Source organism: Coenobita brevimanus, chromosome 53 (assembly GCF_032717465.1).
Source record: "Coenobita brevimanus isolate Jiangsu-jjx chromosome 53, ASM3271746v2, whole genome shotgun sequence".
NCBI lineage: Eukaryota > Metazoa > Arthropoda > Malacostraca > Decapoda > Coenobitidae > Coenobita > Coenobita brevimanus.
In genome coordinates this window covers 38,733,279-38,750,754 of record NC_137006.1, presented here as the reverse complement: position 1 = coordinate 38,750,754, position 17,476 = coordinate 38,733,279, and the positions used below count along the sequence as shown (strand labels likewise).

General features: G+C 42.4%; 1 protein-coding gene across 1 annotated transcript in view; it reads left to right on the top strand.

The window, feature by feature from the left end:
* LOC145400693 (cytochrome P450 9e2-like) overlaps positions 1-17,476 on the top strand; it is a 120,146-nt gene that overhangs the window by 23,385 nt on the left and 79,285 nt on the right. The window contains exon 2 of the mRNA XM_080273129.1: positions 16,693-17,371. Coding sequence (XP_080129255.1) covers positions 16,693-17,371 — 679 coding nt within the window. The remainder of the gene's footprint in view (positions 1-16,692; positions 17,372-17,476) is intronic.

Here is a 17,476-nt window from a genome sequence, read left to right as displayed (position 1 = left end):
ACCCAATTACTCAAGCAGAATGTGCCCTTTGTTTGGACTAACGACCAGTCACAGGCCTTCCAAAAGCTAAAGACAGCTCTTGTAAATGCCCCTGTTCTAGCATTCCCTGATTATACCACACCCTTCCTTCTCTGCACAGACGCCTCAGGCACTGGACTTGGTGCCGTTTTGATGTAACTCGATGAAGCATCAAGGAAGCGCGTAATAGCGTATGCTAGTCGCACCCTTACAACCGCTGAACGTAACTACAGTGTCACAGATCTTGAAGCGCTAGCAGTAGTCTGGTCCTTGAAACATTTCAGAGATATAGTCTGTGGTTATCCAGTGCATATCCAAACAGACCACCTTCCACTATGTGATTTGTTCAAGAATCGCAACCTAACAGGTAGGCTAGCTAGATGGTCTGTCTTCATCCAGGACTTTAATCCCACTTTTCAATATGTACCAGGCAAGTTGAATGTAGTCGCAGACGCACTCTCACGTCACGTACCAGCAGCTATAACATCACTGCAGCCCGAAGTAACTGAAAACACTACACTAACGTCAGAAGTTGTTCGAAACTGTCAGCGCCAAGACCCCATGTGGTCCAAAGTCATTTATTTCCTAGAATCTGGCAATGCCTCGACCTTACCTACTCTGCCAGTATCACTAGATGAGTTCATGCTAGATGATGATCTCTTGTACAGGAAAACACTGCTAACAGGCAAAGATATGCCCAATCGCGAAGTACGCCAACTTGTTGTCCCCACTGCCCTGATACCAAAGGTTCTTCATATTGTTCATAATACTCCTCAAGCTTCCCATCCAGGTAAAGACCGATGCTTGCGCCAAGCACATCTCAAATACTATTGGCCAACCATGCGCTGCGATATCAATGCCCACTGTGACTCTTGCCTCTCCTGCCACCGCCACAAAGTGTCAACCGGCTTACCAGCACCTCTCTTACAATACCCAATCCCGTCACGACCATGGGAAACTGTCTCAATCGATCTCTTAAAACTACCTCTCACAGAATCTGGCGCTGAGTACTTGTTCGTAGCAGTCGACCACTTCTCCCGCTACTGTGTCCTCGTACCCCTCTCCGACAAGACTGCAAAGAGCGTTGCACGTGCCTTTGTAGATCACGTAATTTGCCCGTTCAGTACCCCTCATAACATTCTTACTGACAACGGTACAGAGTTCAACAATAGCCTTCTAGATGAGATCTGTCGCCGCTTTCATATCAGTAAGTGCAATGTCGTGCCTAACCATCTGGCTTCCAATGGCCTTGTAGAACGCCACAACCGAAAAATCTTAGAGTGCCTCAGACATCTAGGCTCCCATAGTTCGTCCTGGGATGACTGGATTCCCCAAGTGGCGTCCTCAATCAATAGCTCCATCAATGCATCTATTGCTGAATCTCCCTTCTTCGTCCTCTTTGGTTTTGACAAGGACCTCCCATACTCTCTCTTATCCTCAAAGCCAGAACCCATCTACAACATGGATGATTATGTTAAACTAAAATTGGCCAGCTTCCAGACAATCCACCAGTATGTCCAATCCACTTTGGCTTCCTCTCAGGAGGACATGCTGCAGCGCCAACATAAGTCTGCCTCTCCTATCACTATCAGTGTAGGCGATCTTGTCTTTGCTCATTCCCATACGCATTCCTCTAAGTTGGATGACAAATTTACAGGGCCCCACCGCGTCCTCACTCAACAAGGCAACAAATTTCACCTCCAGGACCTGTCCACTAAGGACACCAGATGGGTCCACATTGATGACTTAAAGCGAGCACCCCGTGGCCTCGTGTTGGAAGAGTCACTTACACAACCTCCTGCCCCCTCTTCCCCTCCTCCCATCCCTCAGTCTACCTTGTCTATGCCTATCCCTCAGTCTCCTTCCTCTCCACCTCCACTTGCTCATTCATCAACCAATCAATATCGGTCCAAACTGCGCTCTGCCCATCAACCTCTTCATGACCTCCCCCATTAACTCTACCCTGATTTTCTAGGTACGATGTTAGCGATCTCCCTGCTGGCAGTGCTGACCCTCCTGGGGTCTGGGTCAGGTCAGGACGATGGTGGAGTACGTCCCGGGCCTTGGTCGGCTCGGGAGGCGAGGTAATGCTTATCGAAGACATAGCCTCCTTGCGCTACGATCTTGCGCTCCTGGCCGACGTAGCCATTGCCCTACCTGCCTATGCGCACCAGCTCCGCGGAATCAGGCCCCATCTCACGGCCCTCATGGGGACACACAACCCGAATGAGTATCTCTATAACCTTTTCCTCCTCCTCTCCTGGCAATTGCAATACATAAGTAACGGATTCACTGAGCTCAATGACACATTTTCCATTCCGACACCCGTTGGTCGTTCTCGTGTGAAATGAGGTCTCTTCGACTTCGGCGGTGAGATTCTGAGTGGCTTGTTTGGCGTTGCTACAGCCCGTGACATTTCTGGCTTCAAATCTGATCTCACTCATTTAGCTTCAGCCCTAGAATCACAACGCCGAGTCATTAAAATCCAACACACTATGTTACAGAAGCTCACGACCCAACTCAATGAAGTCACATCCACTTTAAACAATTTCACCGATATCTTACAACGCCACCTTTCAGATCTCAATGTTATCTCTCAGTTCTTCTACCTCAAACTCAACATGGATAATCTCCAACTGGCCGTTGACTCTCTCCTGTCTCAAGTCTCTACCTTGGTTCGTATCCTGGTCGATGCTATCAATGGACGTGTCACTGCCGACTTAGTCCCTGTCTCAGCTCTCCGTTCTGTCCTGGAATGGACTCACTCCACCTTCGGTCTCTCCCCAGTCCTCCTCTACTCCTCCCTTGAATATTATTATCCTGTTCTCGAGGCCACTCTTCTCACCACAGACGTCGTCGTCCATATTCCTCTCCATTCTGCCAAAACCTTTAACCTTTTCCACATCATTCCTTTCCCTTTCCGCCTCAACAACTCCTTGTTACAAGTATCTGTTCCTTCAGAATATTTCCTCCTCTCCCATGATCATCTTTCCGTTGCCTTCCTTTCTTCCACAGACCTCCAGAAATGTTCCTCCCTTACTCCGACCTCTCGTCTCTGTGCTGCCCACCTTTTCGCTATCTTCCCTAGCAGTGCGACACCCTGTGAGTCTGCTTTAGTTCGCAACCATTCCATCTACTCGGCCTGTTCTTTTGTCCTGGCTCCTGACCTCCCGGTCCACCATGCTCACCTCAACCATGTCCAGTACTTCTTCTTTGCTGTTCCCATCTCTGTCACAATCATGTGTCCTGGTTCTTCAGTTCGATCCGTCCCTGCTAGTGGTCTCTACAAAGCACCTGACTATTGTACCGTCAAATCAGAGCCCGTCATCACTTACGCCACTCGCTATCACCAAGCTGTCCGTGAACACTCCTATGACATCTTTCAACCACTCGACATGCCTTCAACCCTACCATCTGCCAACATTACCATCACCTTCCCTAATTGCACCTGCTAACCTTCCTCAATGACAGTGATTTCATTATGGATCAATTCTCTCTGGCCTTCAGCCGCTCATGGGTTCATCCAACAGTTGTGTTTCCCCCTGTGGTTATCGCTTTCATAGGTTTTCTACTCATCATCTGTGCAGTGCATTGTTGTGTCAGAAAAATGGAACATCGACTCCAGGAAATCAGAGTCGCTACAGGCATAGTACGCCCTACACACGACGTAGAAACTCCCCGTACTTAGTGCCCTCACATTCAATGACTACCAATGCCATCTGACAATTAACCAAACTGTGAACTGAACTCTGCCTACTAGAAAATGATGGTATTTCTTTAATGCATTACTGAGTGACAGTGTATCCTACAGAAAATACAAAAAAAAAAAAAAATGAACGAAGAACAATAGAACTCTCATATCTACTCCATGTATCATGTATCAAACTATTATTGTGTAATTCCCATTAGGTCCATGTATACCTTCGACCCTTACTGGACTCGTACCTATTAATCCTTGTATATCTTATATGTATATATCCTTCTAATTCCCTCCCCTCAACATGGCCATGTCTCCCCTACTGCCCCTGTATCATACTTATCCCTTGTACAAACTTCCCCGGTCCTGCCTTACTACTATAATCAAACACCATTTAACTTCTGGTGTCCGGAGACACCGTCTCAGCTACCCGGGGGAGTAGTGTACCCCCTCCACAATATGTCTACCCCCTGGTATATATATGTCCCCCCCCAAATGCATACATGCCCCCACTAAACTTGCTGACATAGCACACTTTCCCAGGGCCCCCACGCCTGAACGAAGGCGTTATTGCATCAGTTCTTAGCAGGCAGCCAAGACGGGCAGAGTATTTTACTGTGAGCTTGTAATAAACTCCTTATCTAGCTGTTTGTACACGGAGTTTCTATCACCAAAGTATAGCAAGTTACATAAGTCCAGGACTTAAATCTCCTGCGTTCTGATTATTTAACCCTGTAATGCTACCTTAAGATGCTTGGGATCCGTCAAGATTCACCATATGCTGTTCATTCTTTTCATAGCCTCAGCAGTGCAATATTTCTCTACAGCCTCAGTTTTCTCACCAATTATCTTCAAATGGTCTACTACATGCTTCAGCTGGTTACCTACATGCAGTCTGCATTCCATCACTATCCCTTCACTAATCTTTAGCTGGTTGTCTACATGCTGTCTGCACTCTGTCACCATTCCCTCGCTAATCTTCAGCTGGTTGTCTACATGCTTCACCTTGTCATCTAGATGCTCTCTGAACTCCATCATCTTATTGCTTACCTCACACTTCTGCTGCTGTAGCCCAGGGTATACTTCCTCCCTCAACTGCTGCTGCTCTTCCTTCACTTCCCCCATGAAAGCATCCAGCTGTCTTTGCATCCTCAATTGTAATTCTTTTCATTGCTCCTGCAGTGCCTCCTGAAGCTATTCATATTCTTTCTGTTCTTCATTCTGTGCCTGTAATTGTTTTTTGAGTTTTTTCTGTCCTTCATTCTGTGCCTGCAATTTTACACTTTGTACTTGTAACTGTTCTTTAAGTTCTTTCTTTTGTGCCTATAATTGTCCACTTTGGACCTGTAATTGTTCTTGGAGTTCTACCTTTGAAGCTGGTAATAGCTTCACAATTGCAGCCAGGGACACCTCCTCCTCCTGCCCAGCTCGGGATCTTGTTTGCACACATTCTGCCTCCATGTCGAAGATTAGACTCACTGCAGCCCTTAAATCCCATTCCTGACACCAGTGTTACGTCCGCGTCCCCACACTGCCACAGGCTCCAACAACAGTAGTCCAGTATAAGCAGGACATTGCCCAGTAAGTTGTTCTTCCTATGGTCAGCCTTTAGGTGTACAGCACAAGATAAGCTCAGTCACTGTAAATAAACACCGGCTTCTTAAGTTCACTGTCTTTATTTTCCAAATAATTACACTTAATGCTTTCCAGTTACTTCACTATTCTCACAAGCACTGGAGCTATACAAACATTACTATCTGCAATTACACTTAATGCCTGACAACACTTCACTGTTTTTACAAGTTCCAGTGATATACAAACTTCAATAACTCTTCACTATTTGCCAACAACACTTCACTGTTTTCACAAGTACCGAAAATGTACAAAATACACTGCCACTGCTTTGCCACTGCACTATATTCAAAGTGAACTGAAAACCGACTAAACTCGCTCTAGTCTCTTCCCTATCGTTATATAGCCTTACATTACTTGAGAAACTCCTGGTACAGACTCGACAGGGCAACAGCTAACAGTTACCAACTAGGAGACATCAAAACATCCAACGTTTTCTTACATTACATAACACTGTATGTAGCATACAGATTAAAATTAAATTGCATAATTTAACAGGCAGTCACATAAATAAAACAATATAAAGAAAAAGAGCTAAAAAATTAATCCATTACTTACGAAACAACTACGCTTACAAACAGCAGGCAAACTGGCAACTCTGACTCGTACAGGAGTGTACAGTAATCGTCGAGAAGCTTCTCGACCACCCACCTGGCAAATCTCACTTCTTAACAATATTTATATTGATGGTGTTGTAAGGGAAGTGAATGCAAGAGTGTTAGGTGGAGGTTTGAGTCTGGTGAATGCTGATGGCATTGAGTGGAATCTGATCAGTTGTTGTTCGTGGATGATACTGCACTGGTCGCTGATTCAGAGGAGAGACTGAGACAGTTGGTAGAGGAGTTTGGAACTGTGTGTGAAAGGAAGAAATTGAGCGCAAATGACAAGAAGAGTAAAGTGATAAAGTGTACAAGGTTGGTAGACGGTAGGACGATAAATATAGTCTTGAATGGTGAGTTGCTTGAGGAAGTAGAGAGTTTGATGTATTCAGGATTACATGTTGCTGTGGATGGAAGAATAGATGCAAAAGTTAAGTTTTGAATGAATGAAGTAGGAAAGGTCTATCTATCTATCTATTGCAAGACGCCTTAATCCCGTCAGGGGTGGCCACAAACAAATCGCCTCCATGTCGCCCTGTCTCTCCGACATTTCACTGCCTTGCTCCCAGCTCACACCCCCCTCTTTCATATACCTATCCACTCCATTCCTCCATCTCATCCTTGGCCTCCCCCTCCCTCTCCACCACTCCACCTCACTGACATACACTCTCCTTGTCAGTCTTTCACTCTCCATCCTCTCCACATGGCCAAACCACCTCAGTTTGTTTCTTCTAACGATTTCTATCACCTCCACATCCACACCACAACGCTTCTTCACATCCATATTTGTCAGTCTGTCTCACCATGAGACTCCACATGCTCCTCTCAAATAACTCATTTCCATTGCTTTCACTCTTGACTTCTGTCAAGAGTGAGAGCAGTGGATATATATATATATATATATATATATATATATATGTGTGTGTGTGTGTGTGTGTGTGTTTATATATATATCTATATATATATGTGTGTGTGTGTGTGTATCTATCTATCTATATATATATATATATATATATATATATATATATATATGTGTGTGTGTGTGTGTGTGTGTGTGTGTGTGTGTGTATATATATATATATATATATATATATATATATATATATATATATATATATATATATATATATATAGAGAGAGAGAGAGAGAGAGAGAGAGAGAGAGAGAGAGAGAGAGAGAAAGAGAGATATTGTTACATAGCCTATGATTTCATCATCCTTTGTGTATTTTTAACGCACAGTATGCTGCATGTTTGATCACGAGCGTGTTCTGCCTCAGTCCCCCCCTTCTACCGTTATAGTAGAGTAAGTCGTTCTCTCTGTTATTCAGAGCGGGATTTTCAGCTCTTTGTCCCCATGGCTTCATTTGCGCGTCCTTCTTACAAGTTGTATCAAGCTCTCCTGGCCCCTATATAATGAGCTCAGTCTCTGCATCATTGCCACTTAGATCTGCTCCTCATTTTGTTCACATCTCTGTCCTCCCCTGTACAGATATTATTATTGTGAGTGCTCAAGAAATCTCCAAACATCTAGCAGCTGTGTGTAATTTGAGTATAAGCGTTATTGCATTTTTTCTTGTACTGTGTAGCATAAGGTTAATTCTTAGGCCTAGTGAGGTTTTTGATTAATGTTGGGTTTTATGTCAGTCATTTTTGATAATAGTTTGTATCTGTAATAATTTATCTGGCATTCACTGAGTATTATCTGGTATCTCATTTTATCAGGGCTGACTTAGATAAATTTACTCTTACTAATTTCGTGTTAATAGAGGCTATTGCAGTTAACCATATATTTAACCTGTTTATTTGCCATTACATTATCCTTATGAGTCCTGAATGTTTTGTTGTTAGTTTGAGCATTAAACTTTAACTTGTAATTTTACCTAACTCTTTTGTTTTGAACCTGGAACTTTACGGGACAGTAGTGACTCTTAGTATTCTCACTTAAAGTGTACGTTATCTTTCTCTGTTCCGTAACATAAATTTGGCGACCTCTTATCAGGATATTCAGGATATTATCATAAGGATATTGCTTGATATTTTGTGACTGTTACTTATTAATTATGTCTACTATTACTACACTTGATGAAGCCAAAGATTTTTTTGTCAAATGTGCAAACAGTGTGTGATGTAGAAAACAGAACAAAGAATGAACTTAAGCTTGTTGCTCAACAATTGGGAATTGCTGTTCGCTCTCATCATTCTAAAGATCAAATTGTTGACATGATTAATGAAAGCTTGTTTAATGTAACTCCTCCAAATGAGCAAACGCAGATTGAATTAGCTAAGTTACAGCTAGCCCTGCAGGAGGCTAAGGCTAAGGAGGCGGAGGCTCGTGTTAATGAGGCAAATGCTCGTATTTAAGAGGCACAGGTACAGGCTCAGGCACAAATTGAACTTGCCAGGATTCAGGCAGACCATGAGTATCGCATGAAACAAGGTGGAACTGGATCATCTAGCTCTGATGATTTTGATGTGGCTAAAAATGTTAAACTTGTCCCTCCTTTTAATGAATCTGATTTAACAAAGTATTTTCAGTTGTTTGAGAGGGTAGCTACAGGTTTTAATTGGCCAAAAAAGTATTGGCCAGTACTCCTTCAAACTGTTCTCACCGGTAAAGCTCAAGTAACTTATGCATCTTTGCCTCAGGATCAATCTGATAATTATGATGAAGTTAAGAGCTTGATTCTTAAGGCCTATGAGCTTGTTCCTGAAGCCTATAGAGTAAAATTTAGGACAACTTACAAGCAAGATAAGCAATCCCATGTTGAGTATGCAAAAATCAAAGATCTGTTAGAGCAGTGGTTAAATTCTAAGAATGTGGATTCTGATTTTGGTAAATTTAAGCAGATGATTTTGCTGGAGGATTTCAAAAGGTGTATTTATAAAGATGTAAGCCTATATCTTGATGAGAAAAGAATAGATAATTTGTCTGATGCTGCAGTTTTAGCTGATGAATATGTTCTCACACTCACAAGAGATATTCTAAAGAAAAAGGGAAAGCTGAGAGTAAGTACGTTGCCTCTACTCAGAGTACAGGTAACAGGAAAGAGAATAAAGATGATGTTTCTCAGGAAGTAAATACCAGCTTCACCTCTAGATTTTAGAAAAGTAAATGTACTTATTGTAGTAAGCTTGGTCATACTACGGAGAAATGTTTCAGGAGACAGCGTGATGTGAACAAAAAGGAGTCTTTAAATATTCAGTCAATTGGTCTAGTGTCCACTCTTGAGAGTTCCCAGAATTCTTGAACTGAGTTAACTGAACCTGCTTTGAGGGGTAACTTAAATTCTTATGATGGAGCTCCTCTTTTGAGCAGTAACGTGGGTGACACTCTCAAGAGTTCATGTGCTAATTTCCTGTCTGATGGTTTTGTCAGTCCTCTGGACAGTAATGACAGGAAATCAGATCAAATATATCGTGATACAGGTGCTTGCCAATCCCTTATGCTGACCAGTGTTCTAGGCTCTAATGTTAATTCCTCTGATGAAACTGTAATCTTACAAGGTGTAGGGAATAATTATTTCTCTGTCCCTCTGTGCAGAGTGAATTTAGAGTCTGGTTTTGTTAATGGTTCCGTTATGGTTGGGTTGGTTGAGACACTCCAATGTCAGGTGTAACTTTCTTACTTGGAAATGATATTGGTGGAAGTCAAGTGTGTCCAGCTCCTCAGTTGTCTAGTGAGCCAGTGGCTGCGTCCCAGGATTGTGATGTCCCTGATGTGTTCCCTGCATGTGCTGTCACTAGGGCTAAGTCTAAAGTTACTGGTGATTTAGAGGATAATGATGATGATGATGTTATCCTAGCTGACACTTTTCTTGCTAATTTGGACCACTCACCAGATGAGGCAGTACCCCGTAGTGTTGATAATTTGTCTCGTCAAGAGTTGGTTGAGTTGCAGGTTGCTGACCCTGAGTTGAAGGGTCTAGCTGGCTCTGCTTACAGTGAAGAAGAGTCAGCCGGTGCTTCTACTTGTTATTATGTAAAGTCAGGAGTACTTATGAGGAAGTGGAGACCCCCAACAGCATCAGCCGACTGTGAATGGGAGGTTGTACATCAAGTTGTCATCCCTCGTGTTTGTAGGCAGGATATCATTAGAGTTTTTTTTTTATTTTTTTTTTTTTTTTTTTTAATAACAGAACGGAGGAAGGAAAAACAAATGGAGAAAAAAAAATAATCCATACACCAGATTACTGGTGTCCTCTGTTCATAAAATATCTGTAACAGTTAGACTTGAAGAGTTGTAGGTTGAAATTTGGAGGAAAACAACTCTGGGGAAGCGAGTTCCAGAGAGATGCAGTTCAGGGAATGAAAGAATTCTGATAGGCAGAAGTTCTGCAATATGGTTGAGTGACATTCCAGTCATGAGCGCTACCAGATGCCCGTGTAGCACGAGGGAAGGCATGGAGAGGTGGCACCATGGACGCAACTTCGTCTGAGCATTTGCCAAAAATTGATCTGTACACTATTGCAAGGGAGGCTACATTCCTTCTTACTTGCAGGGGGGAGGTAGTTTATATGTAATGGCAGGGTTGTTAATGATTCTAACAGCTTTATTCTGAATTTTGTCTAGTTGCCTTAATGCAACCTCTCCACAACCATTCCACAAGGGTGAGCAATATTCAAGCTGAGAGCGCACATGACTCTTATAAATTATAGCTAACTGCTCATCGGCGAAGAAGTTCACCGGACTCTGTACAATAATCCAAGTTTCTTTGAGGCCGGTTTTAGCAAGTGATCTGACATGAGAGGTCCAGCTGAGGGCACTGTTAAGTGAGACACCAAGAATTTCAATACTTTTGGAGATGGGAATATTAGTAGCACTGAAGGTAATGTACGAGTCTGGCAATATCTGTCTATTGGTAAACTGTATATATTTAGTTTTACTAGCATTAAAAGAGACAAGGTTGTTTTGTCCCCATTCACTGATTGTAGATAGATCTTCATTTATGGAGATGGCTGTATTGAGTTGAGAGGTAGAGATATTAGACTTTGTAAATGAATGTCTGAGTGTGAATGAACTATGTAGTGTTGAGTCATCCGCATATGAGTGAATGGGATTGTGAGTGACAGATAAGAGATCATTAATATGAACCAGAAATAGGGTTGGCGCCAGAACTGATCCCTGCGGCACGCCGGTGTTAATTGAGTGGAAATTCGAATATACATCATCTACTTTTACTCTTATTTTCCTGTCACTAAGATAAGAAGAAATCAAAGGAACAAAAGACGTTAGTCCATAGCAAGGGGAGTTTGGACAGCAGGGAGCAGTGCCATACTCTGTCAAAAGCTTTTAGAGATATCAAGAGCTACTGCATGAGTTTCTCCAAAAAGATCCAATTGATTGATGGATGGTATGAGTTAAGAGATTGAGTATGTCAATGGTGGATCTTTCGTGGCGAAAACCGTATTGTCTATCATTAATTAAGTTGTTGGATTCAAGATGTTTAACAATATGCTTATTAATTAAAGTTTCAAATACCTTACCAAGAGAAGATGTGATAGCTATTGGTCTGTAATTGGAGGGGTCAGACGAACTTCCTTTCTTCGGAACTGGGTGGATATTGGCTTCTTTCCATGAATTTGGGAATAAAGAAGTACGTATGCATAGTCTGAATAATTTAGCTAGGACAGAGGCAAGTTCAGGGGAACACTTTTTCAAAACAATTGGCGGAATTCCATCTGGACCTGGAGCTTTGTTGGTAGGTAAATTGTCTAGGATGGATTTTACAAATCTTGTCTCATGATTCCAGTTTGGCAGGACACCTTGGAGTGAGGAAGACTGTGGCACGCATTTTGAAACACTTCTACTGGCCAGGTATCTTCAGGGATGTTTCCTGGTATTGTAAGTCTTGTCACACCTGTCAAGTTGTGGGGAAGTGTAATCAGACCGAAAAGGTTGCACCTCTAGTTCCCATTCCTCCTTTTGAGGCGCCTTTCACCCGTATGTTGGTGGATATTGTGGGCCCTCTTCCTAAGACTTCTTCAGAATTTTCTTATGAGTTGACCATGATTGATATGGCTACTCGTTATCCTGAAGCCATTCCACTTAGAAACATCTCGGCAAAGAACGTGGTTAAGGAAATGCTAGGGTTCTTCACAAAGTTTGGTCTGCCCAAGGAGGTACAGTCAGACCGGGGAAGTAATTTCATGTCAAACGTTTTCAAGCAGTCTCTGAAAGAGTTGGGCATCACCCAGATCACGTCTTCAGCTTACCATCCCCAGACCCAAGGAGCGTTGGAGAGATATCATCAAACACTCAAATCGATGCTCAAGAAATACTGTTTGGAACATCAGAAAGACTGGGATAAAGGTCTTCCATTTGTTGTGTTTGCCGCAAGAGAATCTCAAATGAATCACTGGGCTTCTCACCTTGCTGAACTACTGTTTGGCCATGAAGTAAAGAGGACCCCTGGCTACCTCAAGGAATGCTGGCTGTTGGAGGAAGATGACGTCAACCTGCTGGAGTATGTGATGAAGTTCAAAGAACGGCTGTCCACTGCTTTACAGCTGGCGAGAGAGAATTTTAGGAGCTGCTCAGGAGAAGATGAAGACTTGGTATGATAAGAAGTCCAGGTTACGCCACTTTCAGCCAGGAGATCAGGTTTTGATTCTGCTACCAGTTCATGGGCAACCTCTTCAAGCCAAGTTTAGTGGTCCTTATTTCGTGGAGAAGAAACTCAGTGATGTCAACTATGTCATCGCCACACCAGATCGTAGAAAGAGCAAGCAACTATGTCACATCAACATGCTAAAGTTATATCACAGGCGGGACGAAAATAATCCAGTCTGCACTGTAGCTGTTCCACCCGAGTCTGCAAGTGAAGCTCTCCCATGCAGTATGAGCCTGAGTGATAGTTTGGGGAAGAATCCTGATATCATGAATGATCTCCAGACTAAGGTTTCTCATCTACCTCCCAAGGAAAGGCAGGAGTTTTCAGCATTACTGCAGGAGTACCCGCAAGTGTTCCGTGCCACTCCAGGAAGAACCACTGTGTTGATGCATGATGTCGATGTTGGAGACGCAAAGCCAATTAAATTGCCTCCTTACCGTGTGAACCCAGTGAAAGTTCCTCTCATCCAGAAGGAGCTTGGCTACCTGTTGGACCACAAGATGATTGAGCCCTGTCAGAGCGAGTGGAGTTCTCCTGTCACTCTAGTCCCTAAGCCAGGTGGGTCACAGCGGCTTTGCATCGACTACAGACGTGTTAATCAGATCACCAAAACAGACACTTACCCTCTCCCTCGCGTGGAAGATTGCATAGACAAGATCGGAAAGGCTAGGTACATAAGTAAGTTTGATTTGTTAAAGGGATACTGGCAAGTACCTATGACTGAACGTGCTAGGGAGATCTCATGTTTTGTAACATTAGGAAAGACATTTGCATGTTCTGTAATGCCATGTACAGATTGTTTTAGAGTAATAAGAAATTTCCTTTGTAAATTTCTTTTTTCTTTGTGGGGAGGTGTTACATATCCTATGATTTCATCATCCTTTGTTTATTTTTAACGCACAGTATGCTGCATGTTTGATCACGAGCGTGTTCTGCCTCAGTCCCCCCCTTCTACCGTTATAGTAGAGTAAGTCGTTCTCTCTGTTATTCAGAGCGGGATTTTCAGCTCTTTGTCCCCATGGCTTCATTTGCGCGTCCTTCTTACAAGTTGTATCAAGCTCTCCTGGCCCCTATATAATGAGCTCAGTCTCTGCATCATTGCCACTTAGATCTGCTCCTCATTTTGTTCACATCTCTGTCCTCCCCTGTACAGATATTATTATTGTGAGTGCTCAAGAAATCTCCAAACATCTAGCAGCTGTGTGTAATTTGAGTATAAGCGTTATTGCATTTTTTCTTGTACTGTGTAGCATAAGGTTAATTCTTAGGCCTAGTGAGGTTTTTTGATTAATGTTGGGTTTTATGTCAGTCATTTTTGATAATAGTTTGTATCTGTAATAATTTATCTGGCATTCACTGAGTATTATCTGGTATCTCATTTTATCAGGGCTGACTTAGATAAATTTACTCTTACTAATTTCGTGTTAATAGAGGCTATTGCAGTTAACCATATATTTAACCTGTTTATTTGCCATTACATTATCCTTATGAGTCCTGAATGTTTTGTTGTTAGTTTGAGCATTAAACTTTAACTTGTAATTTTACCTAACTCTTTTGTTTTGAACCTGGAACTTTACGGGACAGTAGTGACTCTTAGTATTCTCACTTAAAGTGTACGTTATCTTTCTCTGTTCCGTAACAATATATATATATATATATATATATATATATATATATATATATATATATATATATATATATATATATATATATATATATATATATATATATATATATATACGGCACACGTAATGTCTGACTTGGCTCTTATCTCTGACAGGTAAAAATAATCTGGTTGTTTTTAATGCATCAAAGACTCAGTTTTTGCACCTATCAACAGGATAAAATCTTCCACAGGTATACCCACTTATGTTTAATAATACTCAACTTAATCCTGCATCATCCTTGAACATGCTTGGGGTTTCATTTGCTCGGGACTTGTCTTGGAAAGATCATATTACATCTCTAGTAAAACCTGCTTCCAAGCGATTGGGTGTGCTAAGCCAACTCCGTTCCTTCTTTGCCCCTGCATAATTGTTGACTCTATACAGGGGTTTTATCCGCCCCTGTGTGGAGTACAATTCTCATGTGTGGGGAGGCTCCCCACATACAGCTCTTCTCAACAGGGTGGAGTCAAAGGCTTTTCGTCTCATTAACTCTCCCCCTCTTACTGACTCCCTTCAACCTCTGTCTCATCGCCGCAGTGTTGCATCTTTATCTCTTTTCCATCGCTACTTCAATGGTCACTGTTCCTCTGAACTGTCTGCATGCATTCCTCCACTTCTACGACGGGCACGTAGCACCTGTCTAGCAGCAAACTCTCACCCCTTTTCTGTCCAACTCTCTAATGCAAGAGTTACCCGTTACTCCCAGTCCTTCATTTATGCAATGGGTCAACTCTGGAACTGTCTCCCTCTGTCTGTATTTCCTGCTTCCTATGATCTCCAGTCTTTCAAACGCAGTGTGTCCAGGCATCTCGAAATGAATGGATCTTGAAATTGGCTCTCTCTTGTATTTTATTTTTCTCTTGGAAGGAACAGTTTTGCGGGCTCATGGCCTTTGGTTCCTTCTTCTTCACATAAAAATATATATATATATATATATATATATATATATATATATATATATATATATATATATGTATATATATCAATACATGTATATATATATGTATATATATCAATACATGTATATATATATATTTATGTATATGTATATATATATATATATATATATATATATATATATATATATATATTTATGTATATGTATATATATATATATATATATATATATATATATATATACGTTACATTTTTAAAGGCTCCAACATGCTTGCATGCGTCGGCCTTGGTCACCTAATGGCGGCTTTCCACGCTGGACGATCCACTGCAGCCTCCCTGCTCAGTCCCTTAACCCTGAGGTCACACTTAATGACCTCGTCCCATGTCTTTCTCGGTCTACCCCTCATAACCCCACCCCCAATATTAGCATTTCTCACCTCCCTCACCCAATTATCATTTCCCATCCTCTTCACATGTCCAAACCATCTCAATCTACCTCTCCTTATGACAACACCAATACACTCCAGTCCCATCTTACCTCTCAACTCTTCCATCGTAAACCCAGCCCCCCCCCGGACCTTGCATGCAGGGACACACTACACATCCACCTAATCATTGTCATCTCTGTACGTCTGAGCCGGCGAATATCCTCCTCCTTTACTGCCCAGGTCTCACTACCGTACAGCATTACACTCCCAATACATGCTGCATACAAAGTCCCCTTAGCACGTAGGGAGAGCCCTCGCAGTGTCGGAAGAGGCAACAGCTCCCTGAACTTCTTCTAACCACTTCTCACTCTAGCCACAGAGCTAGCTCCAGCCCCACCTCCAGCACACAACATGTCTCCCAAATAACAAAACTCTTCCACACACTCAAGAGATTCACCAGCAAGTTCAATCCTTTCACGCCTGACAATCTCCACCTGCTCTCCCCGACACGCTGTACACATAAAATCAGCATTATCTCACAGTCTACCTCTGATACCACTACATCTCTTGTGCACCCATTTACCACAAACACCGCACAAGATAGAATTACTTCCCATGCCCCTGTGGCAAACTGCACATGGCCACTCTTCCTCATCTTTGACAGTACCGCCACCAACCCTAGATATCATTACCTTTGTTTTATTTGCATTTACCCTTAAGCATTTGTGCCCCATATCATCTCTCCATTTTCTAAACCTTTCCTTCGCCTCCCTTTTGTTCTCTGCAATCAACACCAAATGATCAGCATACAACATCTCCCACGGGAGTCCATTTCTAAAGTCACGTGAGAGGGTTTCAAGTACCATGATAAACAACATGGGACTCAAAACTGACCCCTGATGCACAACAACATTCACGGAAAACTCATCACTCAAATCTCCATTCACTCTTACCTGGGTGTGAGCACCCACATACATAACCATAACCACTCTAACCAGCCACTCCTCCAAGCCAAGCTTTCTCATTGCCTACTTTACCACCTCTCTAGGGACTCTGTCAAAGGCATTTTCCATATGTATATATATATATATATATATATATATATATATGTTTGTATAATATAATTTTTTTTTTTTTTTCAGATGTACAGGCGTTTCAGCAGCCACAGTTTCTTCGGTTTATACTCCTTCTTTCAGCCAGGCCTCATGATCCGTGACCCCGAAATCATTAAGAATATCACGATTAAGGATTTTGACCACTTTGTGGATCGAAGGACCTTTACTTTAGACTCTGAGAGTGTGTTGGTGGAGATGCTGACCAACAAAACTGGCGACGAATGGAAGGCCCTGAGGTCAGTTATGTCAACGGCTTTCTCCTCAGGCAAGATGAAAAGGATGTTTCCACTTGTGAACGAGATTGCTGATGTTCTGGTCGCCTCTTGCCTTAAAGATGCCAAGCAAAACCCCATACTTAATATGAGGGACAAATTCGGAAGATTCACTATGGATTCCATCGCATCCTGTGCCTTTGGTATCCAGTGCAACTCACTCACAGAAGAAAAGCCAGTGTTTGCCGAAAATGCCGACAAATTCTTTAAGGTTCAACCAACCACTGTTGTCAGATTTATACTGTTATTAAACTTCCCGTGGGTTTTCAAAGCACTTGGTTTCAAGCTGGACTCCCCTGAAGTTATTTTCTTCCGGGATGTGGTTGAGGAGACAATTAGGTCCCGAGAGTCCAGCCAGCAGCGTGGAGACTTCCTGGATCTGATGCGGGAGGAACGCAGGGCAGGAAGTGAAGACCCCACCATCTCCAGATTAGGTTAGTCATACACCATCTTCTTCCTTGTTTTCAGACCAAGTTTTCCCTAACTGAAAGAAAAATCGTTTGACCGTTGACCAAAAAATATGCATTGCATCTAGTGGC